Genomic DNA, 27,943 nt, shown 5'->3' with positions numbered 1-27,943 from the left:
CCCTTTCATCCCCCCATCCGTTCTGATTGGGATCATCCCGTACAAAGGGCCCCACACTCAGGCAAAGAGGTAACTGACACAAGCTGTCACTCTTCCCCTGTAACTGCTCCCTTTTACACTCTAGGCCAGCGCTTCTCAACCTTCCTAATGCCACAACCCTTTAATACAGTTCCTCATGTTGTGGTGACCCCCAACCATAAAAATTATTTTTTTATTAATAATTTTTTATTAATAATTTTAATAATTATATTTTATTATAATATTATAATAACAAAATCAAGCTTTGGATCTATTTTCATTTTGCAATCACAAATGATTCAAGGGGGAAACAAAAGAGAAAACTAACCCAATTTAAATCTAATTTATGCTAATGATCTGATAGAAATCAACTCTGGCCAATAGCTGGGAGTGAGACGTGGAACCTCCCTTGCCCCAGACAGCATCAGGGAGCAGATGCTGTAACTCAGCAGACCTTGCCCTGGTTTCTTTTTAAGACCACAGCCTGGTGGTGTGGGGACTGCTGGGCCCCATTACAGGAATTCACATGACATGACCTTGCTCAGCTGCCCTCCCAGGGCCTGGGCAGGGTAGAAGGTGTCTGGCTAGCTTACGGAGCCTCCTGCCAGGCTGGCCGAATATTCCCCAGGGATGGCACCTCCCTTCTTGCAGCCTCAGCTCTCAGCAGCCATCACTCCCCGGGTGGTCCCACACTCCAGTCCTTGCTCCCTCACTTTTGGCCTTGGTCAGTAGAGAACATGCAGCTGCCCAAGACAGCTTCCTCTGAGGGACAAGGTTAGCATGGGTACTTGGGGAGTGATTTAGTAGAAGATTCCTATGTTTCTAACTGGATGATAATAATGACAATGATTATAGTAACTACCATCTGAGTGCTTTTTTTCTTTTGTTGCCAGGGCTGGGTTTAAACCCGCCACCTCTGGCATATGGGGCTGGCACCCTACTCCTTTGAGCCATAGGCGCCGCCCCATCTGAGTGCTTTTTAATGGCTAGGTACTGGGTTAAGCATTTTCCATGTATTAACTCATTTAATCCTCACAACAAACTGTGAAACAGGTGCCATTACCATCCCTATTTTATAAAGGAACAACAAACTGAGATTTAAAGGTAAACAACCTGCTTGAGGTTACATAGCTAGTTAAGTGGCAGGAATGGAAATTCCAACCCAAGTGAGTCTGACTCCAAAATATGTGTTTGTACAGACAATGATCGGCAAGCCCAAAGGTTTGGGGTCCTTAATCTAGACTGGAAAAGCCCTTAGTGGCTAAGCTTTGTCAGGCTTGCCATAGGCCCCAGCAGACCTGTTCAGTACAGACTGCTCTCTTTTAACTGTCCATCTCAAGACAATAATCAGATAGATTCTCTCGGTTAAAAAAGTTAATAAAGTATATGGATGTTTTCTCTTGGTAGCAGAATCTAGAGTTGGGAAGAAGGGCACTTTGGTAGCATCCCTTAAAGAATTGGACTTTGTTCTGTTCGCAAAGAATGATGTCAGAAGAAACACTTCCCTCAATGTCTCCCAATCAGCTTAAGTCTTACAGTTTAGGGAGAGATGAGATTTGAGGATGGGACCAGAATTGTCACTATCCTAAGAGGTCTCAGAGGTCCACAGCATCATTCATTTGACAACACACATTACAGTGTCACAGGACTCACCTTCAGAGGCCCAGGCCATAGGAAAGAGGAAGACTCTCTCTGTACATTCACTTCTTGGTTCATGGGGTTAACCTGGACCAGTATGGGGGGGATATGATTTCTGTCTGGTCCATGGGGGAACAATGCCTCTGCTTGTTCTGACCAAGGGTATACTAGGTTATCATGAGGCTTGAAGTGAGCTTGACTGAGGTCAATAGAGGGTCAGAGAAGCTTGTCTGAGGTTTGCTCAGCTCTCACAGCAAACGAGGAAGTGCAGGGTTATGAAATTACACAGACCAGGGTAAGTAGGGTTTCCCAGAGGCCACTAACATAAAGGAACCCAGGAGGCTTGTGGGAAAAGGAAGAAGTGGGCAGCCTGGCGTGGGTCACAACCTTTGTCTAGTCAATAAGCCTTAGAAGGAGACAAAGAGTGTGTGACACAGCCAAGATTTGGGACCAGAGAGCTGGTCTGTTTTTTGTAAGCATGGAAAGGAGGCCTTCCTTGTCTTTTAGGCAGTACCTCTCTCTAGGCCTTACTTGCTTAACTGGATTTGGGATTGCAGGTTCCAGGGGACGTTGCTCACCCTCCTTAGTCTGCCTCAGCCTCAAAGTGTGGGTGAGGATTTAGGATTGCAGGCTTCTAGCAGACCTTGCTCACCCTCCATAGTCTGCCTCAGCCTCAACGTGTGGGTGAGGATTTAGGTTTGCAGGCTTCTAGCAGACCTTGCTCACCCTCCATAGTCTGCCTCAGCCTCAAAGTGTGGGAGGGATGGCTGGCTGAGATGTGGCCCACCCGTGCTTTCCGACACAGTGCCCAGGGTTTGGGTGGCACTGCTCTGCTCTGCCCTGCCTGAAGCCTGAATACCCTGATGGCTTTAGCAACCCCACTGGCTCCTCCTAATGCTGACAGCTCATTCTTTCCCATTATTGCCTGCCCAGGTTTCATCTGGAGAGTCTGGAATCATGGGCTCAGCTTTATCCCTGGAACCACCTCTGTCCTGGAAACTGAGCCCTGTGTCATCAGGGGTGGGGTGGGGTTCTCCATCTATTCTAATGAAGCCAGTCCAAGACTCTGTTGCTTGAGAGACTCTGATCCAAAGGTGGCTACTCTATCACTGCTTCAGATCACAAACGACAGCTTCCAGCTGACATCTGGCTTCCTTGGCCTGTTGCTGATTTCATCCTTGCACCCCACCCTGCTCCACTGGGCGCTTGAGACTGCTGTGGGCCAAATGACTATGTTGGCCTATGGGTGACCTGGCCTCTGGCTAGAACCACTTCCGACCCTTCTTTTAGGCCCACGTTTCTTCCCACCTAAGTCCCCTTTGTCTTTAACACTGTGGGGCAAAAAGGAGTCAATCTTTAGGCAAAAATGAGGTGTGTGTGCACACATACCCAGACAGAGTTTCCCACACCCAGACACCCAGCTGAGCAGCTGGCAGTGATACTGAACACACACATGCTCCAGCACCAGCACACACTCACATTCACTCAGAACCCACAGGCAGCAGGGAAGCTGGCAGCAATGTTTACTTAAACTAATACACAAATCCAGCATACGAAGACCCGCGTCAATAGTCACTCCCAGAAAGACACATACATGCATGACAGGGCAACTGCCAGAGGGGTTCTGCAGGAGTAGGTACACAGGCTCATGCATGCACAAACACACACACACACACACACACACACACGGGGTCTGGAGTGAAGCAAGGGCTACAGGAACAACCAAGGGCAAACAAACAAGAGAATTCCTTAATCACATCAGGATGTGCAGGAGGGAGGGAGAGAGGGAGGGAGGGGAGGTTGGGGGAGGGGGTGATTTTCCACACGGGGCCAGCAATGTCAGCTCTTCCTGTATGTGTGCTGGAGGCTGGAGTTCAGGCCTGTGCTGCACTGAGCTCCACACATCTATAAACTTGATCCTCAGCCTGAACCCTAACACTCCCCTCTCTCCACTCCCTTCCCTAAGCCTCCAGAGCTGCACATTATTAAAACTCGTTCTTTCTTTCTCTGCCTTCAACTCCAATGCAACAGTAAAAAGAAGCATCTGGAACTTGTAGTAGAGTAAGAAGGAGGCACTAGGGTGGACAGGCAGGAAGGGGCACAAGCAGAGTACACTCTCGAGAAGCTGGCTGCTCCCATTAACACAGATACTGCTGTGAGTAGTTATAAATAACCAGTAGTAGACGCTGAAGACATGGCAGGGTGGCAGGGTGGCAGGGTGGCAGGGGGAGGAGAAGGGAGCCTTCCCTCCGCCACAGTGGGCTCTTCCCGCAGAGTACCTCATCTTCCAGTTGTTTTCCCTCTTGGCTTCCCATTTCCTTTCCCATGGTGTCTGGGACGGGTGCCACTGACACATATTTTCCACCCTTGAATGCCAGCAGAGGTTCTTCTTGTCCACAAAGGGCTTCCAGAAAATACTTCAGCACTGTGACCCTTTTGCAGTCGGCTGCAATAACCTACAGGATGAGAGGGAAAGAAGAAAAACAGCATTTTCTGAAAAGGAAGATGAAGATGAGAGACGCTATTGGCTGAGGGGTACCTGTACCAGGCAAGGGGGGACAGAGTGAGTGAGTGAGTGGGAATGTGAATGTGTGTCCAAGGTGGTGAGCAAGGGCCAAAGGCAGGTTGTGGACAAAATCTTCTGAAGGAGGTCACCCCAGTCTCTCCTTAGGTCACTCCTGCCACTGCAGGGCTACAGACAACCCCAGGATCAGTGCCAGGTTCCCTCAGGGGTTTTGACTTTCTTTTACCAAAGTCTTCACATAAAAAAGAATAAATTGGACTGGGTGCAGTGGCTCACACCTGTAATCCCTGCACTTTGGTAGGCCGAGGAGGGCAGATTGCCCAAGCTCACCAGTTTGAGACCAGCCTGAGCCACACAGAGACCCCCATCTCTAAAAATAGCTGGGCATTGTGGTGGACACTTGTAGTCCCAGCTACTTGGGAGGCTGAGGCAAGAGAATCGCTTGAGCCCAAGAATTTGAGGTTGCTGTGAGCTATGACACCATGACACTCTACCAAGGGCAACAAACTGAGACTGTTTCAAAAAAAAAAAATAATAATAAAATAAAATAAATTCTTCTAAGTTTGGTCTCTAATCAGTAGAAAGAAAAGAGGAGTGTAAAACACTGGCTGTTACAGCATACAGTTTGCTGCCACTCTCCACTCTTCTCCTCACTCCCTGTCTCCAGACTTCCCAAAGGAGAACTTTCAGCTGGAATGTGAAATGAATGATGAGGGCTTTCTTGGCTGTTTCATTTCATCCAGATCATTTTGAGCTTCCCCTGACAGGTTCCTGCCCCACCTAAGAGCTTCTCATGCTCAAGAGACTGGGGTCAGGCAGGAAATTGTTAGGAGGAGGGAGACAGGCAGAGCAGGTGGGGGTGTTTCACCAAAGCTCTGCTCCTCCAGGGGCTCACGCCAACCTGATCCCATGTGGCCACATTAGCACACAAGCCAGTGCTGTCAGAGAAGCCAGGGCTGATTTAGCTGAGATGAAATTCAATATCTTGAGTAACTGTCAAATTTGTAAGAGTCTTGGATAGAGCATCCACAGTCACCAGTCTGGGGTCCTCCTTTCTGCCAGACACCGCATGCATGTCCTCACCCCCAAAACCCATCTGCTTCACTTGTATTCTTCTGCATTGTAGCCCTTTCATGTCATGTCCTCTCCTCTCCTCTGTACTGGTAGAGTTCTCCTCAAGGAAGACGAGCCCTGCTTGATCTGGAGTTTGAAGCTGAAGGCCACTCCATGTTTCACATGTCAGTGGGCAGATAGGCCACAGGGGGCAGCCCCTTCATCCACAATGATTCTGGACTACAATGAATGCCCCTGCTCCTCCTTTAATTCTTTCCTATTCCTTAATGTGAAAGTGACTCAGGACTTATGTGTCTGCATCACACAGGGAAGTACTCATCTGTAGACTGTCTTTGACTGCTCATCGCTTTACAGGTAAACGTGTCATCTCCCTCATCTGGACGGCTACTCCTCTGGTGACAAAGACTACATCTTATCCTTTTCATACTTTACTGGCAGGAGTTTAAGGACAAGTTGGGCACATAGTAGGCTCACAGTAAAGATGGACAGGCACAGGAAAGCTTGGCTGGGTATCACAGGGAACATTTGAAGTGAGGATGATCCATATTCTTTAAGACACTGAAAATGAGCACCACTCTGCTGGCTGGCCGGCCAAGGAAAGCACAGGAACACCAGTCAGTGGCGTGCTCCATGACACCATCCTCTGTCACCTTTGCCAAGACAAACCCACTCTTTCCCCCTGCCTGAGCAGGTCCCTGCTCTCTCACACCACTGGCCCTATTACCATGATAGAGTGGAATCTCAGGCTAAGTACCTTGACCATCTCCACTTTAGAGGTTAACCTAAAAGGTTCTCAGCTATCTAGGAGGTTTTAGGAAAAAAGTCAGCCCCTTGAGTTTGGGGTCCCTCATCCTGGGCTTACTTCCATGAAGGAGGAAGGAAGCTAGCCTTTGGCCAGGTAACCATGGTTTCATCATGTGTATTCAAACATGTGATGAGGAAGGCTAGAAATACAGAAGCAGGGGCTAAAAGGCATTAAAGAACAGAGCTGAAATGAGTAATAGCCTGGCAGGCAGCACACACAGTGGCCCTCCCTGCATCCCTAGCCTCTCACTTGCAGAGGAAACTTCTGCATTTCCACAAGACTGCCAGTTTCCTCTCTGTGGTCTAATTTTAACCACCTTGTCGTTACAGTGTGTGTCAGCCACCCGACCCTACTATGACCTCTGACCTTATGCCCCAGCTACTGCTTGCACTATGGAGAATTATGTAATGAGTCTAGGACTTTCCTTTTTGGTGTGAGGTTGCTGGTGATGGAGAGGCAGTGGTGATTAAGGGGTGAGAAGACGACATAGACAAAGACCGAGATGGTCCTTAGACTCACCTAGATAGTGAGAAGTACACTGATGGGTGTGTAGTAGAAACCTACCCAAGACAGTGTGAGCTGACAGGTAGGCAGGAGTGTTGCTGTTGTCAAAACATGAACTGGGTGGTATACTGAATGGCTTAGGAAAAAAGTATGGTTCCTGGCCAAGACAGAGAAAGGACACATGTTTGGATGTGGGACTCCTGGGGATGGGGATTTCCAGGGCACAGCAGGGCCCAGGGATGCATACATCCTGAGCCTGCCTGTGGCACATCCTTAGAGGGTCAGTGGGAACTGTCCATTATGTGGTCACACAAGCAAAAAAGCAGTTTCCCCCCCTACTTTTCATTTTCAACCCATTAAGAAGGAATCCAGTTTCCTCGGGGATTGTGTCTGCTCTGGTCATTAATTCCTCTCCTAGGGTAAGGACATCCTGGCTGATTTGTAAAAGGGCTTTCATCTACTGGGGTCTCTAAGCTGGTGCTAAGAAGTCTGAAAAGGATTCTACCTGTGTGGAGAGAGAAAAGTCATCGAGTCTTTTGGAAGAGACTAGATGCAATCCAACCAGCAGTGAGAAGGGCCAAGGTTATGCATAGTCTTAGGGGTCTAAAGTGCACTGTAGATTCAGAAATGCAAAGTCTGAGCCTTTGAGGAGAAACTTGAGGAACAGATCATCCAGAGTTTGCCCAAGGGGCACAGAGAAACTTCTAGCCCACTGGCCAATCTGGACAATCATTCTGCATTAAGGTAGGAGGAATAAGCCCACTGAGGAGAAGACCATATCTCTTAACACTTCTATAGGAGGCTTATGGGAATATTCCAGATAAACCCCCAGGCCTTGAGTTCCTTTTCTCCTCAAAAGAAACAAAACAGTTTTTGTTTGTTTTTTTTTTTTTAATAGAGACAGAGTTTCACTTTATTGCCCTCAGTAGCATGCCGTGGCGTCACACAGCTCACAGCAACCTCCAACTCCTGGGCTTAGGCGATTCTCCTGCCTCAGCCTCCCAAGTAGCTGGGACTACAGGCACCCGCCACAGTGCCTGGCTATTTTTTTGTTGCAGTTTGGCCGGGGCTGGGTTTGAACCTGCCACCCTCGGTATATGGGGCCGGCGCCCTACTCACTGAGCCACAGGTGCCACCCAGAAACAAAACAGTTTAAGTATGGTTAATAAGAGATATTATGTGGAGGAAGACTTTCAAACCATCTAAAAAAAGCAAATTCCAAGATTATCTTTGCTTGCCCAAGGAGGACTTCCTGGTAGGAAAGGGGTTAAAGCTGGACTCCCCACTTAGAGAGGAAGGAGTCCAGATGAAGTCTATGACATAATCCCTTCAATAACTCTGATCATGAACACATTTTTCCATTCTATATCAATGAGAAACAGAGAATGTAAGTGGCATGTACACTGTAGCTCTGGGCAAATTCTAGGTGCTCCACCAGACAGAGTGGACAGGAGAAAGCCCTTCCTGGGCTATAGTAGGTGGGGCTGGATTGGGGGTGGGTAAAAGTGCTACTGGCCAGAGACACACTAGGGAACCTGGAAGTCTCCCAGTGTGCCCTGTCAGAAGCACTCCTGGCCCTGCAGGAGGGAGACTCATTTTGTAAGAGATTATCAAGAACTCCAGACTTAATGGATAAAATGTCTCACATGAATCATTCCAATCACCTTTGAAAAGGAAACTATGGCTTTAGGTCAGAGAAAAAGCTGAAAGGCACCCAAAGAAAGCCCCTTTCCCTTCCCCAGAAATCCATCTGAAGCCGCCTGCCCCATCAGCAGGAACTGAAACCTCTAGCTTCAGGCTTCCAGTTATCACCCTGATCCTGTCCACACGCAAACAACCAAGCAGAAAGGAAAACTGAAAGTGAGATGTGGAGAGGTGATACAGGAGGCTGGCCTGTGCCAGGCTCAGTTCCTTAGAGAGAGAGATAATGTGAGCATGCATGGGATAAGTAGGGGCTGAGGAATTCAGGAAGAAACTTCTGGGTCAGGAGACAAGAGAAGACTGGGTTACCAGTCATCTGGGATATCTTAGCTGGGAAGGTGTAAAAGTAAAGAAGAATGATGTTCTCTGAAAATTAGTTACTCTCCACAGCTACTCAGTAGAGAACAAGTGCAGAAGCTCAGCCTGGGTAGAGATGCCCAGGAGGGAACAGAAAAAGAGATCTATGCTGCCCTTTGGAAGGTGTGGGAGGGCAAGAGAAAAGGAACTGAGCATCACGTACCACATACCAATGTACTCTGAGTTGTAAGACTTCCATCGCAGCCATGGTGAGGGAGAAGACCCTTCATCTAAGCCAAGGAATGAGGAGGGGTTGGCAAACTGAACCAGGCCTCTGGATGCAAAGCTCTAGAGAATGAGGAACTCACTCTACCCTTGTTGGGTCCCTGTTTTCTCCAAACAGGTCTCTTCTTGGAAGGTACAAGCACCACAGAGGCTAGTCATTTTGCAAAATTTCCTTTTCTGAACTTTTGGTTTAGGGGAATCAGAATTTAAACTTGCACTATCAGCCAGTTCTTTTTTTCTAGTCTTAAAAAATCCAGGTTGCTACTGCTCCTCTAATTAAAGAGAAAAATCACACGGGTTTTCTCCCACAAACTCAAGTTTACAGGTTGTTTTTCTTGTTTCTCTAAATGTAGCCAATTATTCTCACATTTGTTGAAAGGTACAAACTTTATAGCTTGTTAATTTTACAGAATGTCCTTAGAGCAAATAAGATGCAGACAGGAAAGTGAAGTCTTGGTGAGATTATTAAAAAAACCTTAAAATAGCCTACAAATCCAACACCATGGCTGGTAAAATACAGGCTGCTTGGCTGGTTTCTGCGGTCACTTAGCAATTGGTCAGTTATCATCCTTAATGGGCCAAACCTACAGAATTGGCTACAAGAAATTTAACTCAGACTAATGTGCTTTTACAAACTGGGAACCTCTAGTTATGTATGACTTGCCCTCACGGGAGACTGAAGGGTGGGAAGCACAATTCAGTATTGGCCAAGGGTGGGTCAGTCTGAGAAGGGGGTCTGCCAATGAAAGTTCAGACACAAGAAATAAAAAATACCAGGGAATCCTCTGGAGCTGGGAGGACAGAGGAAATGGTTTATTCACATTCCTAGGGGGAGGGGCTTCCTGGCAGGGAGCAGACTCCAGAAGGCAGGAGGGAAACTGGCCACAAGGATGCACAATCACTCTGAAGACAGAGGCAATAGGATAGCATGGGAAAACAGATATCAGAGTCTGAATCAGAACAAGCTGGTGTGAATTTGTCAGATGGTCACAGGTTAGACGGGAGAGAAAGGAAGAACCTGTGCAGGGAGTAAATGACAACAAGGACAGAGAGAAAAATCACAGGTCCTTGTACCAGCTGCATCTCCTAATGGACCCCAGGCATACTGTCCAAAGAATCAGCTCAAACAAGTATTTTACTCCTTCCCTAATACTGCTGCAGCAGGGCCTCTTTCTATTCAAGACATTAAGCAAAAGCCACTCTCTCAGTTACTTCTGAATCCAACATCCAGGCCCAACCCTTCCTAATCAGAAAACAGCTGTGTTTTCTTCTTAGTGCAGGCAACCAATTGGTGGTCCTTACCAATCAGCTGGCACTGCACAGATGTCAATTCTCCCACCTGTATCCACTGTGTGTGTGCACGCACAAGTGCCCACACATGCATGCTGGCTGTTGTCCCCTGGAGAGGGGTAGGTGGGAGCTGACACACGGTTAGGGCAGTGGTTCTCAACCTCCCTAATGCCGTGACCCTTTAACACAGTTCCTCATGTTGTGGTGACCCCCAACTATAAAATTATTTTCGTAAGGAGGCGCCTGTGGCTCAGTGAGTAGGGCGCCGCCCCATATGCCGAGGGTGGCGGGTTCAAACCCAGCCCTGGCCAAACTGCAACAAAAAAATAGCCGGGCGTTGTGGCAGGTGCCTGTAGTCCCAGCTGCTCAGGAGGCTGAGGCAAGAGAATCGTGTAAGCCCAAGAGTTAGAAGTTGCTGTGAGCTGTGTGACGCCACGGCACTCTACCCGAGGGCGGTACAGTGAGACTCTGTCTCTACAAAAAAAAAAAAAAAAAAAAATTATTTTCGTAAAAAATAGAAAAAGATTCCAAAATGTACAGATACTTGGCTACTGGGAAGGGGATTGTGTTTACAGTAGAGGGAGAAGGAAACAGTAGTGGGTATACACAGGCAGGGAGGAGGTAAATACAGTAGAAAAATGGGTCCATTCTGGGAAGAGGCAATACAAGTTAATACGGGGCTTCACAGGAAGAGGCAAGACAAGGGCCTGGGCTTCACGGTTACATGTAACTGAATTCAACTCTTTTATTTATTTAGAGACAGAGTCTTACTTTATCACCCTCGGTAGAGTGCCATGACATCATAGCTCATAGCAACCTCCAATTCCTGGGCTTAGGAGATTCTCTTGCCTCAGCCTCCCAAACAGCTGGGACTACAGGCACCTGCCACAACGCCTATTTTTGTTGTTGTTGCAGTTTGGCCGGGGCCGGGTTTGAACCTGCCACCCTCGGTATATGGGGCTGGTACCCTACCACGGAGCCACAGGTGCCGCCCCTGAATTCAAGTCTTAACTGCCACTTTCTAGCTATGTGTCCCTTAGACAAGTTATCTAACCTCATGAGCCTGTTTGCTCAAGCTGTTTGTGAGGTTTAAATGAGATTAATGCATATCAAATATTTAGTGAGATGCCTCCCTCCCTCTCAGTTTCACTCTGCTCAGAGGTGGGAGGGGCAGTGCCTAACAACACTGAGATGCTTGGAAGCCAGTCTCAGAGGCAAGATGGGAAGCACGAGGCGCACAGCTGAGGGCTGAGGGGAGAGGCCCTGGAATGCTTACCTGGCTGTTAAAGCTGCTGAAATATCTTGTTCAGAACTAAGATGCTATATCCAGGCTACTGAGTAGGCCATTTGGTGGAGGGAAGGCCTGGCCTCTCTCCAGAAGTCCTTCTTCCTATTCTCTAAAGAGAATCTTGGACTTAACAGTAGCTATGCATGCATTCTACAGGGCTCTAGAGAGGACCAAGGGTCTGGACTTTAGGGCAAGCATGCCACTAACACATCAGAAATAAAACTCTGTAGTATACATCACAATTGTCTTGTCCATCTGGTCCTTTCATGGTTGCATGTGGGTGGTGGCTTTGCCTTCGCTAATAGTATCTTTCTTAAATAAGGCCCAGTGGATTCTCGCTTCAGACTCCCAATATGAGAGTAATGATGAGAAAAATCTACAATATGGCATTTTCTATCTATTTTCTATCTACCTGAATTTTCTGAGTTTGGACATTCCAAACAAAACCAGATAGGAGTCTGGTCTCCGCTAGGTGGAAGATGCTTGCTCTTCTTGAGGTATTCCCTCATGGAAAGAAACTATTCCTTTTCAGAGCTCTGGGCTCCAGCTGTACCAGCAAGGTGCATTTCCAGTAGCCAGAGCGTCACAGAGAGCAAGCTATAGGCAGCAGAAGTTTGGGCTGCAGTCCAATCCTGCTTCCCCTGCAGAGTGCTCTGAGTGCAGCCACCCACATTAGCAGGGGTTAAGGGCGGATACTGGCACTGCCAACACAAGCTTTTCAGGTCTGTCTGGCTTCAGCTGGTTTGAAACCTGGAACACAGTCACTGGGGCCCTCACTTACTGAACCAGCAGGGGAGGCTACAGGCTCAGCCCCTGGGGATAAAAGTCCTAGAGCCTGTTTCAGTCTGCAAATATCCACACACAATCTGTTTCTACACTGCCAGTTATTTCTGGGCCAGAAGCACTGAATTGTGGGCTCTAGTGATTCTGAACCACATTCTTATTTGCCTTCTAGACAGTCAGGTCTAGGAAGTTTATGTTCAACTTCTTCACCAAATTTGCTCTTAGTTTTATTTATTTTATTTGTCAGGTGAGAGTGCCCTTTCCGAGACATCTACAGCATTCAAAACCTTCAGTCAACATTCAATTTAGCAAATCTTTACTACGTGCCTACTGTGTGTATGAGGCAGTATTCTAGACTCTAGGGATTCAGCAGAGAACAATGCAAAGTCCCTGGCTCCAGTGGTGGGTAGACTGCATTCATATTAGGTACATCAAGACTCTCAGTATCAAGTGCAAACACACCCCTGTCCCTAATACCTAGTCAGAAAGGCAGAATTCTCATTCCTCTTTCCAGAAGAGGAAGAGACAGCCCAAGGGAGAAAAAAAAGCTCCTGTAGAGATGTCATATACTGCTCCTTAACCCTTCAGGCTGAACGGAAGTTAGGAAGGAGAATTCCCTTGGGCTCAGTCTTGCTATAAGACAAACCGTTACTCTCTTGATGCTTCATATGCTCTATAAAAGCCTTCTCCCCCGCAACTCTCCCCACCTAGAGCACTGCTGGTACTTCTGGCTATTTATTTCCTAATCCCTGACTCCAGGCTACCCTGTCTACTATCCCCCCTCAGAACTTTACATATTATTCCCTAGACCTACAGTGACTTTATCTTTAGGCACTCAATTCACTCCCTCATCTTCCTCTGAGCTTGATTAAAAAGTCTTTCTTTTAAAGAAGCCAATTAGCCTTTGACCATCCTTGGGCACTTGCTGGGTATCCAAAAGAGGACAAGGCAGAGGTAGACCTGACCTTGCAGAACTTTTAATCCAGGGAAGGACTCCACAGTAACCTTAGGCTAATTCTTCCAAGTGCGCAGTTGTTCCTTCAGCACCTATGGGCTGCACCTACACTTCCTTCATCTTCTCTGATCCCATCCCATTAGGAGCCCTCATTATTTGTATTACATGCCATGAAGCCAGTTATCTTGTCCTGTGGTTAAAAGAGCCTTAATGACCATCCAGAGCCACAAAAGAACCTCCTCTAAAAATCCGCCAGTGATCCACCACCCCCTCTTTTTTTTTTTTTTTTTTTTTTTGTAGAGACAGAGTCTCACTGTACCGTCCTCGGGTAGAGTGCCGTGGCGTCACATGGCTCACAGCAACCTCTAACTCTTGGGCTTACGCGATTCTCTTGCCTCAGCCTCCCGAGCAGCTGGGACTACAGGTGCCCGCCACAGCACCCGGCTACACCACCCCCTCTTTTTTTTTGAGACAGAGGCTCAAGCTGTTGCCCTGGTAGAGTGCCCTGGTATGATAGTTCACAGCAACCTCCAACTCTTGGGCTCAAGTGATCCTCTTGCCTCAGTTTTTCTATTTTTAGTAGAGACGGGCTCTCAATATTTGCTCAGGTTGGTCTCGAACTCGTGAGCTTAAGCAATCACCCACCTACACAGCCCAGAGTGCTAGGATTACAGGCATGAGCCACCATGACAGAGCCTCAAGCTGTCACCCTGGGTAGAGTGCCGTCGCATCACAGCTCACAGCAACGTCCAACTCCTGGGCTCAAGTGATTCTCCTGCTTCCGCCTCAGCAGCTGAGATTACAGGCGCCTGCCACAACACCTGGCTATTTTTTTTTTTTTGGTTGCAGCCGTCATTGTTTGGCGGGCCCGGACTGGATTTGTACCCGCCTGCTCAGGTGTATGTGGCTGGCGCCTTAGCTGCTTGAGCCACAGGTGCTGAGCCTCAACCCTTTTTTGAATACTTTGGGTGGAGAGGATTGAGACCCTTGGAAAGCTTTAAAAACCAATCATTATCTTTTTTTCCCCTTCCCCCTAGTCAGGAGAGCCTCCTGCCTCAGTCTACCAAGTAGTTGGGATTACAGGCATCAGCCACCATGCATGGATAATTTTTCCTTTTTTTTTTTGTAGAGACAAAAGTCTCACTTTATCACCCTTGGTAGAGTGCCTTGGTGTTACACAGCTCACAGCAACCTCCAACTCCCGGACTTAGGCGATTCTCTTGCCTCAGCCTCCCAAGTAGCTGGGACTACAGGTGCCCACCACAATGCCTGCCTATTTTTTTTTTTTTTGTAGAGACAGAGTCTCACTGTACCGCCTTCGGGTAGAGTGCCGTGGCGTCACACGGCTCACAGCAACCTCTAACTCTTGGGCTTACGCGATTCTCTTGCTTCAGCACTCCTGAGCAGCTGGGACTATAGGCGCCCGCCACAACGCCCGGCTATTTTTTTGTTGCAGTTTGGCTGGGGCCGGGTTTGAACCCGCCACCCTCGGCATATGGGGCTGGCTCCCTACTCACTGAGCCACAGGCGCCGCCCAATGCCTGCCTATTTTTTTGTTATAGTTGTCATTGTTGTTTGGCAGGCCCAGGCTGGGTTCGAACCCCCCAGCTCTGGTGTATGTGGCTGGTGCCCTAGCAGCTGAGGTGCCGAGCCCATTGTTTTGTCTTTTTGATAGTCTCACTCTGCCACCCTAGCTAGAGAGTGCTATGGCACCGTTATAGCTCACTGCAACTTCAAACTCTAGGGCTCATGTGGTCCTTTTGCCTCAGCCTGAGCAGCTAGAACTACAGGTATGCACCACCACATCCAGCTACTTTTTCTATTTTTAGTAGAGACGAGGTCTCACTCTTGCTCAGGCTGGTCTCAAACACCTGAACTCAAGCAATCCATCTGCCTTGGCTTCCCAAAGTGCTAAGATTACAGGTGTGAGCCACCTCACCTAGCCCAACAGATTTCTTTTTTTATCTGCTAACCTCCAGTCCTGACCACACTATGTAAGAGGTTTGTTATTGTGTTAGTAAAAGGTATATTTCTCATTAGGAGACCATTTTTGGATTTTTCTAATTGGTAAATATGTCTATTCCTTTTAAGTTCAAATCTGCCTTCAAATGTTTCAAATTCTATCCTCTGGGGCCATATAAAGAAATCTTTTAAGTCTGCTTCTACCTAACTGACCTCAAATTACTTGAAGTCTGTTTTGCCACACCTTTTCTAGCCTAAAGCCCCTACCTCTTTAAACTGTTCCTTATTCCAATTGTCTCCTCAACAACCTGCTTATTCTGTCACTAAGACTTTTGCTGAGACTAATTTGTCTCCTAAAGTGAGTGCCCATGTGTGATCTAGCAGCAGAGAACAGAGTCAAACGGCTCCCTCATTCTGTTCCAGACATCTCAATTCTATGAAGACGCTAAATGGCATTACTTTTATTGTTTATCACTTTGCACTACTGACAAATTATGAGCTTTTTTTTGAGACAAAGTCTCAAGCTGTTGCCCCGGGTAGAGTGCCATGGCATCATAGCTCACAGGAACCTCCAACTCCTAGGCTCAAGTGATCCTCTTGCCTCAGTTTTTCTATTTTAGTAGAGACGGGGTCTCGCTTTTGCTCAGGCTGGTCTTCAACTCTTGAGCTCAAGCAATCCACCCGCCTTGGCCTTCCCAGAGTGCTAGGATTACAGGCATGAGCTACCATGCCTGGCCAAATTATGAGCTGCTAATAAAAAAATCTCCAAATTGTTTTCACATTATGTGGCTAAATCATATTTCCCCCCATGAAGTATAAATCCTCCACCAACTATTCCCTTTCATATTTTTGCCTTCTCTGAGGTCTCCCCCATGCTGTAAGAAAACATTATTCACTACTATGTTTCACGCCACCTACTATGTGTGGCTGACTTTTTGAACAAGGGTAGAATTTTTATTATACATTTATTCTTATTTGATTTCACTTTGTCATTTACTTCTTTCATTGCAGCCCACCAAGAATTCTTTGGGCTGGGCATGGTAGCTCACACTATAGTTCTAGCATTTTGGGAGGCTGACAGGGGAGACTGAAAGGGGAGGATCGCATGAGGCCAGGCGTTCCAGACCAGCCTAAGTAATGTAGTGAGTCTCTATTTCTACAAAAAATAGAAAAATTAGCTGGGGATGATGGCAATACACCTGTAGTCCCTCCCAGCTACTTGGGAGGTTGAGGTGGGAGAATAGCTTGAGCCCACACTTAAGCCAAGGAATCTGAGGTCGCATTGAGCTGCACCACTGCACTCCAGCCCTGGTGACAGACCCTGTCTCAATAAAAAAAAAAAAAAAAGGAAAGGGCAAAGCTTGTGGCTCGGTGAGTAGGGTGTCAGCCCCATACACCCAAGGGTGGAGGGTTCAAACCTGACCCCAGTCAAACTGCAACAAAAAAATAGCTGGGTGTTGTAGTGGGCACCTATAGTCCCAGCTACTCAGGAGGCTGAGGCAAGAGAATCGCCTAAGCCCAAGAACTGGAGGTTGCTGTGAGCTATGATGCTACAGCACTCTATTGAGGACAAAGTGAGACTCTCTCTCTAAAAAAAAAAAAAAGAAAAGAAAAAAAAAGGCTTGGCGCCTGTGGCTCAAGCAGCTAAGGCGCCAGCCACATATACCTGAGCTGGCAGGTTCGAATCCAGCCCAAGCCTGCCAAACAACAATGACGGCTGCAACCAAAAAATAGCCAGGCGTTGTGGTGGGCACCTATAGTCCCAGCTGCTTGGGAGGCAGAGGCAGGAGAATTGCTTGAGCCCAGGAGTTGGAGGTTGCTGTGAGCTGTGATGTCATAGCACTCTACCTAGTGACAGCTTGAGGCTCTATTTCAAAATGAATAAATAAATAAAAATTAAAAAATGAAAAGGAATAAAAGAATTGTTTGGATCCTAAATTTTTTTTTCTTCTTTAGACACAGGGTCTATCTTACCTAGGCTGGCCTTGAACAACTGGGCTCAAATGATCCTCCTGCCTCAACCTCTTGAGTAGTTGTAATTGCAGGAGCATGCCACCATGGCTGGCTGGATCCTAAATTTATGACCTGAGAACACATTACCTCTCAAGTTCAGGTTATCCATAATTTGGTCAGTTGATCAGTTTACGCTTCTCAGTATCTTTTTCCCATTAATTTGTTCTGTTTTTCTCCTAAGACACTTTTTTTTTTTTTTGATTTGTAAAGAAAAGGAATTTATTTCTTACAGCTATGAAGGGTGAGAATTCCAAGGTTGAGGGGCTGCATCTGGAGAGGGCCTTCTTGCTGCTGGGGACTCTCTGCAGAGTCCCGAGGTAGTACAGGCATCACATGGTGAAGGGGCTGAACCGACTCTTTTTTTTATTATTTTTTTTTCTTTTTGAGATAGAGTCTCACGTTGTCACCCTCGGGATGTCACCCATGGCATCACAGCTCATGGCAACCTCCAGCTCTTGGGCTTAGGAGATTCTCTTGCCTCAGCTTCCCTAGCAGCTGGGACTACAGGCACCCGCCACAATGCCCGGCTATTTTTGTTGTTGTTGTTGTTGCAGTTTGACAGGGGCCAGGTTTGAACCTGCCACCCTTGGTATATGGGGCTGGCGCCCTACTCACTGAGCCACAGGCGCTGCCCCTCTCCTAAGATTTTTGAGGGCAGGACTGTAGAGTGAGTGTATGTGTGTACTGAAAGTAAACATCTGCATCTATCTGCAGTATATAATATGCACTATGGATACTTCGATAATGTCAATGACTGATCATGGGAGGTAGATGACAGTCTTAGGACAAATGCAGAGGACATCAGGGAAGGGGTGCCAGCCACAAGGTACACTATGTAAATCATGCTCCCTGAAGTTATGTAACACAGACACCCTGGGCAGACTCAAAGATGCTACTTTCTGCTTTGGATGGTGTTCTTCATGGAGATTTGGACTCAATAAGGGATAGGTAGTCTCTTTTGACAGGTTGCATACAGAGCTTCTAATGTGAAATAACATACAACAAGAAGCCAAGCTCTGGGCGTGTCTTGCCCTGTCTTAACAGGAGGCTGTTGTCCTAGGGCAAGGTAGAACACATCTCCACAAGAGGTGAGTTCTTTAAAGCACTGATAATCATGCTTTGAAAAAAGAATTACAACCATCTCTCTGAAGAATCCCCACAGCATATTAAAGAATATGTATAAGGTATAGAAATTCTCTGAGATTAGGCATGAAATAAAAAGTAATTTTCTATTTTAGGAGATATTTTGGTTTGGATTTTTGAGACAGGGTCTCATCTGTCACCTAGGCTGGAGTCCTGGGCTCAAGGGATCCTCCTCTCGGTGGCTGGGACTACGGCCTATATATCACATCCAATTAATTTTTTTTTTTTTTTGAGACGGAATCTCACTATGTCGCCCTAAGTAGAGTGCCATGGCATAACAGCTTACAGCAACCTCCAACTCTTGGGCTTAAGTGATTCTCTTGTCTCAGCTTCCCAAGTGGCTGGGACTACAGGTGCCTGCCATAACGCACAGCTATTCTTTTTGTTGCAGTTGTTTAGCTGGCCTGGGCTGAGTTCAAACCCACCACCTTCAGTGTATGTGGCTGGTGCCATGACCATTGTGCTACGGGTGTCAAGCCAATTTTTTTTTTTTTTAAGAGATGGATTCTTGGGCGGTGCCTGTGGCTCAGTTAGTAGGGTGCTGGCCCCATGTACGGAGGGTGGCAGGTTCAAACCCAGCCCCGGCCAAACTGCAACAAAAAAATAGCTGGGCGTGTGGCAAGCGCCTGTAGTCCCAGCTACCTGGGAGGCTGAAGCAAGAGAATCGCCTAAGTCCAGGAGTTGGAGCTGTGACACCACAGCACCCTACCAAGGGTGATAAAGTGAGACTTAGTCTCAAAAGGAAAAAAAAAAAAAAAGAGATGGGTAGCTCACGCCTGTAATCCTAGCAGTCTGGGAGGCCGAGGTGGGTGGATGGTTTGAACTCACAGGTTCGACACCAGCCTGAACAAGAGGGAAGACCCCCATCTCTAAAAATAGCCGGGCCTTGTGGCAGGCGGCTGTGAGTCCCACCTACTCGGGAGGCTGAGATAAGAAAATCGCTTGAGCCCAAGAGCTTGAGGTTGCTGTGAGCAATAATGCCACAGCCCTCAACATCAGGGCAACTGACTGAGACTCTGTCTCAAAAAAAAAGATAGGTTCTTGCTATGTTGCTAAGGTTGACTTCAAACAATTCTCCTGCATTGGCTAGGCGCCTGTAGCGCAGTGGTTATGGTGCCAGCGACATACACCAAGGGTGATGGGTTCAAACCTGGCCTGGGCCCCTAAAAACTGCAACAAAAAAAATAGCCTGTAGTCCCAGATACTTGGGAGGCTGAAGCAAGAGAATCGCTTAGCCCAAGAGCTGGAGGTGGCTGTGAGCTGTGATGACACAGCACTTTACTGAGCGTGACATAGTGAGACTCTGTCTCAAAAAAAAAAAAAAAAAAACAAACTTTTTTTTCCTACATTGACCTCCCAAAGTGCTGAGATTATAGGCATGAGCCACTAGGCCCACCCATAAGGCATTTTTTTTTTTTTTTTTTTTTGTAGAGACGGAGTCTCACTGTACCACCCTCGGGTAGAGTGCCGTGGCGTCACACGGCTCACAGCAACCTCTAACTCTTGGGCTCACGCGATTCTCTTGCCTCAGTCTCCCAAGCAGCTGGGACTACAGGCGCCCGCCACAACGCCCGGCTATTTTTTTGTTGCAGTTTGGCCGGGGCTGGGTTTGAACCCGCCACCCTCAGCATATGGGGCCGGCGCCCTACTCACTGAGCCACAGGCGCCGCCCCCCATAAGGCATTTTATCATCATCATTATTATTTATTTTAATTTTTTTTTTTAAGACAGAGTCTTTGTCACCTTTGGTAGAGTGCCATGGCATCATAGCTCACAGCAACCTCCAGCTCTTGGGCTTAGGAGATTCTCTTGTCTCAGCCTCCCGAGTAACTGGGACTACAGGTGCCCACCATAACACCCGGCTATTTTTTTTTTTTTTTTTAGAGACAGAGTCTCACTTTGTCACCCTCAGTAGAGTACCATGGTGTCATAGCTCATAGCAACCTCCAACTTCTGGAGTCAGGCGATTCTCCCTTTTCTTTACTTTTGAACACTAAAGGTAAAGAAGTCTTTATCCTCCTAGCAATTTTAACATGTACAACACATATTAACTATATGCACCACGCTGTGCAACAGATCTAAAAAAAAACCAAACCCACATTCCTCCTGTGGGACTGAACTCTGTACCCTTTTACCATCATCTCTTCATTACTCCTACCCCAGCCTCTATAATTCTACTCTCCATTTCAATTGTTTTACTTTATTTTATTTATTTATTTATTTTGAGATAGAGTCTCAGGATGTTGCTCTGGGTAGAGTACTATGGCGTCATAGCTCACAGCAACCTCAAACTCTTGGGCTTAAGCAATTCTCTTGCCTCAGTCTCCCACGTAGCTGGAACTACAGGCGCCTGCCATAATGCCCAGCTACTTTTTAGAGATGGGGTCTCGCTCTTGCTCAGGCTGGTCTTGAACTTGTGAGCTTAAGCTATCTACCCGCCTTGGCCTCCCAGAGTGCTAGGATTTCATGTGTGAGCCACCATGCCTGGCCTATCCATTTATCTTTTGAGAAACACTTAGGTTGATTCCATAACTTTGGTTATTGTGAATAGTGCTGCAATAAACATGAGAGTACAGACATCTCTTCAACAAACTGACTTCAATTTTTTTGTGTAAATAGCCAATGTGATAATGGCTATTTAAGAATGGATTTCTCTTTCCATTCTTTTTTTTTTTTTTTTTTTTTGTAGAGACAGAGTCTCACTTTACTGCCCTCGGTAGAGTGCCGGCGCGTCACACGGCTCACAGCAACCTCCAGCTCTTGGGCTTATGTGATTCTCTTGCCTCAGCCTCCCGAGGAGCTGGGACTACAGGTGCCCGCCACAACATCTGGCTATTTTTTTTTTAGAGACAGAGTCTCACTTTATGACCCTCGGTAGAGTACTGTGGCCTCACCCAGCTCACAGCAACCTCCAACTCCTGGGCTGAAGCGATTCTCTTGCCTCAGCCTCCCGAGTAGCTGGGACTACAGGCGCCCGCCACAACACCCAGCTATTTTTTGGTTGCAGTTTGGCTGGGGCCGGGTTTGAACCCGTCACCCTCGGTATATGGGGCCCACGCCTTACCGACTGAGCCACAGGCACCGCCCCTGGATATTTTTTTGTTGTTGTAGTTTGGCTGGGGCTGGGTTTGAACCCACCACCCTCGGCATATGGGGCCGGCACCCTACTCACTGTGCCACAGGCGCCGCCCTCTCTTTCCATTCTTAAAGGTTTCTATGACTCAGGGCAGTCATCTTGGAAAGGAGGAAAGGAAAGACACTTCTGTCACTAAGCCTGATGTTGGAGCTCAGCTGTCAGATAGGACAGTGCCAAGAGCTGGGCTTGGGCTTCCAGGAAGGGTCAAAGACTCAGATCTGAACTAACAGTGAGAGGCTGGGGCCAGGTGTAGTACCTGAGCTCAGGAATTCAGACCAGCCTTGCTCTTCAGAGCAAGAGCGAGATCCCATCTCTAAAAATAGCTGGCTATTGCAACAGGCACTTGTAGTCCCAGCTACTTGGGAGGATGAAGCAAGAGAATCACTTGAGCCCAAGAGTTTGAGGTTGCTGTGAGCTATAATGCCATGGCACTCTACCAAGGGTGACTCTGTCTCAAACAACAACGATGACAAAAAAGAGTGAAAGGCTGGAAATAATTCTGATGGTAAGGGATGGTAGAGATTCTTCTCATATGATAAGCCACTCAGGAAGACTCAGAGAGTTTTATGGAATCATTAATTAGCACAAAGCTCACCTTTGGCAATAGAGCAGAGGAATAAAGAGTGGACCAGTTTACAAAGCTCCAGAGTGGAAATTTCTGTTGGTGTCCAAACTAAGGTTTTGGCTTTCTTAGAGAGTTGGAAAGACTTCTACTGATGTTTTAATTACCTGTTTAGTGTTCTGAGGACTCTTGTCAGCAGCCTCAATGAGCTTGCTCCAGCAAGCAGTGGGGGGCTGCTGGCTCACTGACCATGCTCTTTTCATTGGGTGCTTCTTTCCCATGGCCATCTCCAATACCCTGTAGCTCCCTCTGGGCCACTTAGAGAGTTTAAGCCCCACTGGAGATGAAGGACACTATTTTTGGCTAATTTCTCACTAGATCTGAATTCAGGAAAGACCCCTTAAGAAGAGCCAAGGATGGCTGGGCACAGTGGCTCACAGCTGTAATCCTAGCACTCTGGGAGGGTGAGGCAGGAGGATCCCTTAAGCTTAGGAGTTTGAGACTAGACTGAGCAAGAGCAAGACCTCATCACTAACAAAATTAGAAAAAATTAGCCAGGTGTTATGGTGGGCACCAATAGTCCTAGCTACTTGGCAGGCTGAGGCAGGAGGATTGTTTAAACCCAGGAGTCTGAGGTTGGTGTGAACTAAGCTGAGGTCATAGCACTCCAGCCTGGGCAACAGAGTGAGACCCTGTCTCAAAAAAAAAAAAAAAAAAAAAAAGAAAAGGGTGGCACCTGTGGCTCAGTGAGTAGGGCAGCGGCCCCATATACTGAGGGTGGTAGGTTCAAACCTGGCCCCGGCCAAACTGCAACAACAACAGCAAAAAAGCCAGGCATTGTGGCAGCTGAGGCAAGAGAATTGCTAAGTCCAAGAGATAGAGGTTGCTGTGAGCTGTGATGCCCCACAGCACTCTACTGAGGGCAACAAAGTGAGACTCTGTTTCTAAAAAAAAAGGAACCAAGGTACAAAGAGGGTAGGAGTGGTGGTCTCTGGAGATCAGTCTGCCAACCACACCTCTGTGACAGTACACAGGAAATAGGCTTGCCTTCTAGGAGAATCACCATGTATATCTTCTAAAGCACTTGAGTGTTTATCATGAAAGAGGTCCTCACAAGTCAAAATGAATACTGAATAAATTCAGGGCAGGGCAAGTTCTAGAAAGACAAACTCATGATCATGCAAGAAGCCCACTAAAGAGGCTGAGGGTAGCAAATACAGCAAGTTGGCATTCTACTTCACCTGAAGTTTTCCTTGGTTATAGCTTCTTGGTGGCTAGAAGCCACCATTTTACTGGGAAAGCTGTGGTGTAAATGATGTAGTGACTGATGTTTGCTAGGCATTGTGTTATTTCATTCGATTATTATAGTAATTCTGCGAGATACAAAGAGGAAAGGAAAACTAAAGCGCAGAGAAAATAAAATCTAGTAAGTGATGAACCTGAAACTTGAACCCAGATTTGTCTTACTCCAAAGTCTGTGCTCAGTTCATTATACTATGCGGCCTCTTATGAAGGTAATGGTACTTTTGCAAAGAGCATGAGGGACTTTTGGAGAACGGGACCTACTTCAAGTTCTTGACATTTAAAAGATACTGTACTTAGGCTTGGTGCCTATGGCTCAAGCAACTAAGGTGCCAGCCACATGAGCTGGCAGGTTCGAATCCAGCCTGGGTCCACCAAACAACGATGGCTGCAACCAAAAAAATAGCCAGGCGTTGTGGCAGGCGCCTGTAATCCCAGCTACTTGGGAGGTGGAGGCAAGAGAATGGCTTGAGCCCAGGAGTTGGAGGTTGCTGTGAGCTGTGATGCCATTGCACTCTACCCAGGGTGACAGCTTGAGGCTCTGTCTCAAAAAAAAAAAAAAAGATACTGTACTTGATGGCTTGGCGCCCGAGTCACATACAGTGAGGGATCTGGGTTTGAACCGGGCACAGACCAGCTAGACAACAATGACAACTGCAACAACAACAAAAAATAGCCAGGCGTTGTGGCAGGAGCCTGTAGCCCCGGCTACTTGGGAGGCTGAAGCAAGAGAATCGCTTAAGGCCAAGAGTTGGAGGTTGCTGTGAGCAGTGATGCCACAGCACTCTACTGAGGGTGACACAATGAGACTGTCTCAAAAAAAAAAAGATACTATACTTGGCCTGGCTCATCCAAAAGGGCCCCAGGACAAAATAAACAGTTTTCACTAATTAATTAATTAATTATTTAAGAGACGGAGTCTCAAGCTGTAGCCTTGGTTAGGGTGCTATGGCATCATAGCTCACAGTAACCTCCAACTCTTGGGCTCAAGCGATCCTCTTGCCTCAGTTTTTCTATTTTGAGTAGAGATGAGGTCTCACTTTTTGCTCAGGCTTGTCTCGAACCCATGAGCTCAAGCTATCCACCTGCCTCGGCCTCTCGGAGTGCTACGGTTACAAGCATGAGCCACCACGCCTGCCTAGTTCTCATAAATTTATATTTAGATAAACACAAACTGAATGGGTGCTTGGCTAATAAACTATAGGCAAATAGAAAAATTGTGAATTTAAAAATTTCTCAGGGTATGTGCCCTCCAAGGAATTCTATCATTGAGATTCTTCATGTCCCTGGACACAATATGGGCAGGATCTCAGCTGATCAGTTGATGAGCTGAATGAATAAAGGAAACTGCTAGATGTTAACAGCTATACACAAGTATCCTCTGAAAGCTGTCTATACTACATAGTCTTGAACTCTCACAGTGGATATACTGTAAAGATCAAAGTCTATCAGAAAGCATAGGGTTAGGAAAATGGAAATCAAAACTCCCTCCTTCCACCTGGCACCTTATTATGGAAGCAACAGGGTGTGTTGCTCATCTGGCAACCCTTGATCTTGGAGAATGTTATGGAGGAGAAGAAGAATGAGAATAATAGTTTCCTTCTCAGTGGAAACACCAGGCTTGGGGAGAGGACGCTGATCTCTTATTGAGTTCTCAGGGAATACTTTTCTGCCACAGATTTTTCCCTTTGCATCCCATTCCTTTTCTTTTTTCTGTCCAATGGAAGGGTCTTCAACTGTCCTCTCTGGTTAATGGTTAATCTGCACATGCCATTGACTATTATGCCAGAGTTCAAGCAGATAAGCCCTCAACATGCCTTTTAATGTAGGGAGGGAAGGGGTCTCTCAGGGTCTCTGGGTCTCAAGGGAACTCTGTTTCCTGAGAGAAAAAGAAACTACGGCAGCAAAGGCACACAGTGCCCTTCCTGGGAGACCTCAGAGGACTCTGCTCACAAAGGCTGTAGTTGGAGAGGGAAGAGCAAGAAGGAAGGGAAAGAGAGAGAGAGACCATGACCAGAGAGGTCTTAAGTCCCAGAGGAATAACTCTGTGAGGACAAGAAAAAGGCTGTCTGTCACAAGGGCAAAATTAACCAGATCCATCTGATTTTGAGAAGGGTAAAGAAGGTGCTGGGAAAAGGAATGGGACACAGCTTACAGACCACCGCATAAGAGAGGATGTGGGAGCAAAGTGTTCCAAAACGGATGACAAGGCAGACAGGAACCTACATGTCCTTGCTGACAGGAAAGAGTGAAATTCTAGGTCTTTTCTCTCTGAAGAACTTCTAATAGGCATCTGAAGTTCCACATATTCCCAAGGGTGTGCTGATGGCTGGGAATACTGCCCTGAATCTAGATCTCTCAGGAGTTTGTGAAGAGGTTCAATGAGGACTCAAGCCATGATCCCAAAAACAAATAGGACTGCCATTTCCTTTTGGGTTTCCATGCTGTAAAAAAGTGGGGGAGAAATGCCAACTACAAAGTACTCTGTCTTCTGTGGAAAATAGAGTATGCAATGTTTCTGGCTCCAGGTCTGACTTGTAAATCTAAGTGAGAACTAGTTGCTAGCTGCTAGAGGATTATAGTGTTAAAGACACATTCCACCACCCAACCTGCCAGCCTTTCTGCTCGCTGTCTGTGGACTTCTAGGGAGCTGATGACAAAGTTGTCTTGAGCCTCTGTAGGAAGGGCAGTCTCAGGTTTTGGCAACTCCTTCTGGGCACCAGTTCACTGCCCTGTGTTCTTAAACAGCTCTTATGGAACAAGTCATCTGTGAGGGTTATTTAACTTGGACCTGGAAGAGAGTGAGGATGTGGAAAAAATAACCTGAGCAGCCAAAAGATGGGGCCAGAGAGAGAGAGAGAGAGAAGGCAGGTGGCATGTTCATGGGACTACATGCCAGGGCCAAGTGGGGTGGGACTGCAGAAGGGAATGGTGCCGAAAGGAGGCCAGCATGGGAAGGGCTGGAACGGCCAGGACAGCATGATTTTATTTCCAAAATGGTGTTTTATTGTTCTCCTTCAAGGACTCACAAAACCCTCACTCTGGGGTTTCCACATATGGGAAAATTCTAGAATAGTATAACTGTAAGTATATCTGCTTTGCCTTCTGAAAAGCTGCCTAAAGTCTGCCTAATTTCTTGCTGGGCTGAATCTTAGCCTACAAACAAAATCTGACAATTTTTTTTTTTTTTTGCAGTTTTTGGCCGGGGCCAGGTTTGAACCCACCACCTCTGGTGTATGGGGCCGGCACCCTACTCCTTGAGCCACAGGTGCTGCTCCCTGACAATTTTTTTTTCAAACATCCAAAGCCTAAAGATAATGGCAACAGCTGAGAGGGTAGAAAATGAAAATGATGAAAGATCTGAGGAAATTTGCATGAATTACAGAAACTGCAGGACAATTCTGGAGGATATATGGGAATCTGGCATGACTGGATTTAACTGCAGCTTTTTGGAGTCTTAACTACAAAGACTTACAAAGAAAATATGTATTGAGAGAGATTTTTATTTTTAAAATCTAGGCATTTTTACTTATTTTGTCTCATTAAATCCTTACTGAAATCTTACAAAGTGACTAGAAATCTTATGAAATCTTATGAAGTGACACCCCCATTTTACAGATGGGGATGACACTAGTCCTGTGTCAATACCATCAACTGAAACCCAGACAGAATAAGTGAATTATCTGTAGTTTTCTTTTTTTGCAGTTTTTGTCCAGGGTTGGGTTTGAACCGGCCACCTCTGGCATATGGGGCCAGCGTCCCATTCCTTTGAGCCACAGGTGCCGCCCTATCTGTAGTGTTCTTAAGACTAGCACTACAGACCATAAAGGAGACTGAGACTTCTATCTAGAACAATTAGACATATTTTTCTGCAGGTCATTCTGGCAAAATGGCATCAGAATTGATGGTACCTCATGTGATCCAATCTTTTTTTTTTTTTTTTTTGGCCGGGGCTGGGTTTGAACCCGCCACCTCCAGCATATGGGACCGGCACCCTACTCCTTGAGCCACAGGTGCCGCCCGTGATCCAATCTTCGTCACCAAGACTATGCTGTTTATTCTCAGACTATGTAGCATTCACAGGATTCAAAAAGAGATCCAAAAGCTGCTGTTACAATACATTTCTGATTCTTTATCAATTCTAAGTCAGTAGATTAAGAACAGGCTTAGAGATAGCAATCCAGTAACTATGAATACCACTTATCCTACTTTTGAAGGACATACATAGAAAGACATGCAAACATTTATAAAGTATACTTTACAGCACAGTTTCTGTGGGTGCCCATAGCTCAGTGGGTAGGGCGCCAACCACATACACCAAAGCTGGTGGGTACAAACACAGCCTGGGCCAGCTAAAAAACAACAACTGCAACAACAATAACAACAAATAGCTGGGTGTTGTGGCGGGTGTCTGTAGTCCCAGCTACTTGGGAGGCGGAGGCAAGAGAATCGCTTAAGCCCAAGAGTTTGAGGTTGCTGTGAGCTGTGACGCCACGGTACTCTACCCAGGGCAATAGCTTCAGACTCTGTCTCAAACAAACAAAAAAAAAAAGTACAGTTTCACTGCTCTATATTGATAAGACAGACAAAATTTCTAGTCGGTATTAGAGAAACCTACACAGAGCCTAAACTTTTTCTTTTTTTGGAGACACAGTCTCACTCT

The 27,943-nt window shown here is 46.7% G+C and overlaps 1 protein-coding gene across 3 annotated transcripts in view; it reads right to left on the bottom strand.

The window, feature by feature from the left end:
* Nucleotides 1–27,943, bottom strand: part of SMG6 (SMG6 nonsense mediated mRNA decay factor) — a 279,430-nt gene that overhangs the window by 22,982 nt on the left and 228,505 nt on the right. For 2 of the 3 annotated variants that reach the window (XM_053568504.1, XM_053568502.1), the window contains exon 14: nt 3,936–4,112. The exons of the other annotated variant lie outside the window; for it this stretch is intronic. In XM_053568504.1, coding sequence (XP_053424479.1) covers nt 3,936–4,112 — 177 coding nt within the window. The remainder of the gene's footprint in view (nt 1–3,935; nt 4,113–27,943) is intronic. 3 annotated transcript variants of the gene reach the window in all.

The sequence above is a fragment of the Nycticebus coucang genome, chromosome 18, assembly GCF_027406575.1.
Source record: "Nycticebus coucang isolate mNycCou1 chromosome 18, mNycCou1.pri, whole genome shotgun sequence".
Classification (NCBI taxonomy): domain Eukaryota; kingdom Metazoa; phylum Chordata; class Mammalia; order Primates; family Lorisidae; genus Nycticebus; species Nycticebus coucang.
Note: the sequence above shows the minus strand (reverse complement) of the source record. Positions and strands in the feature narration are given on the sequence as shown.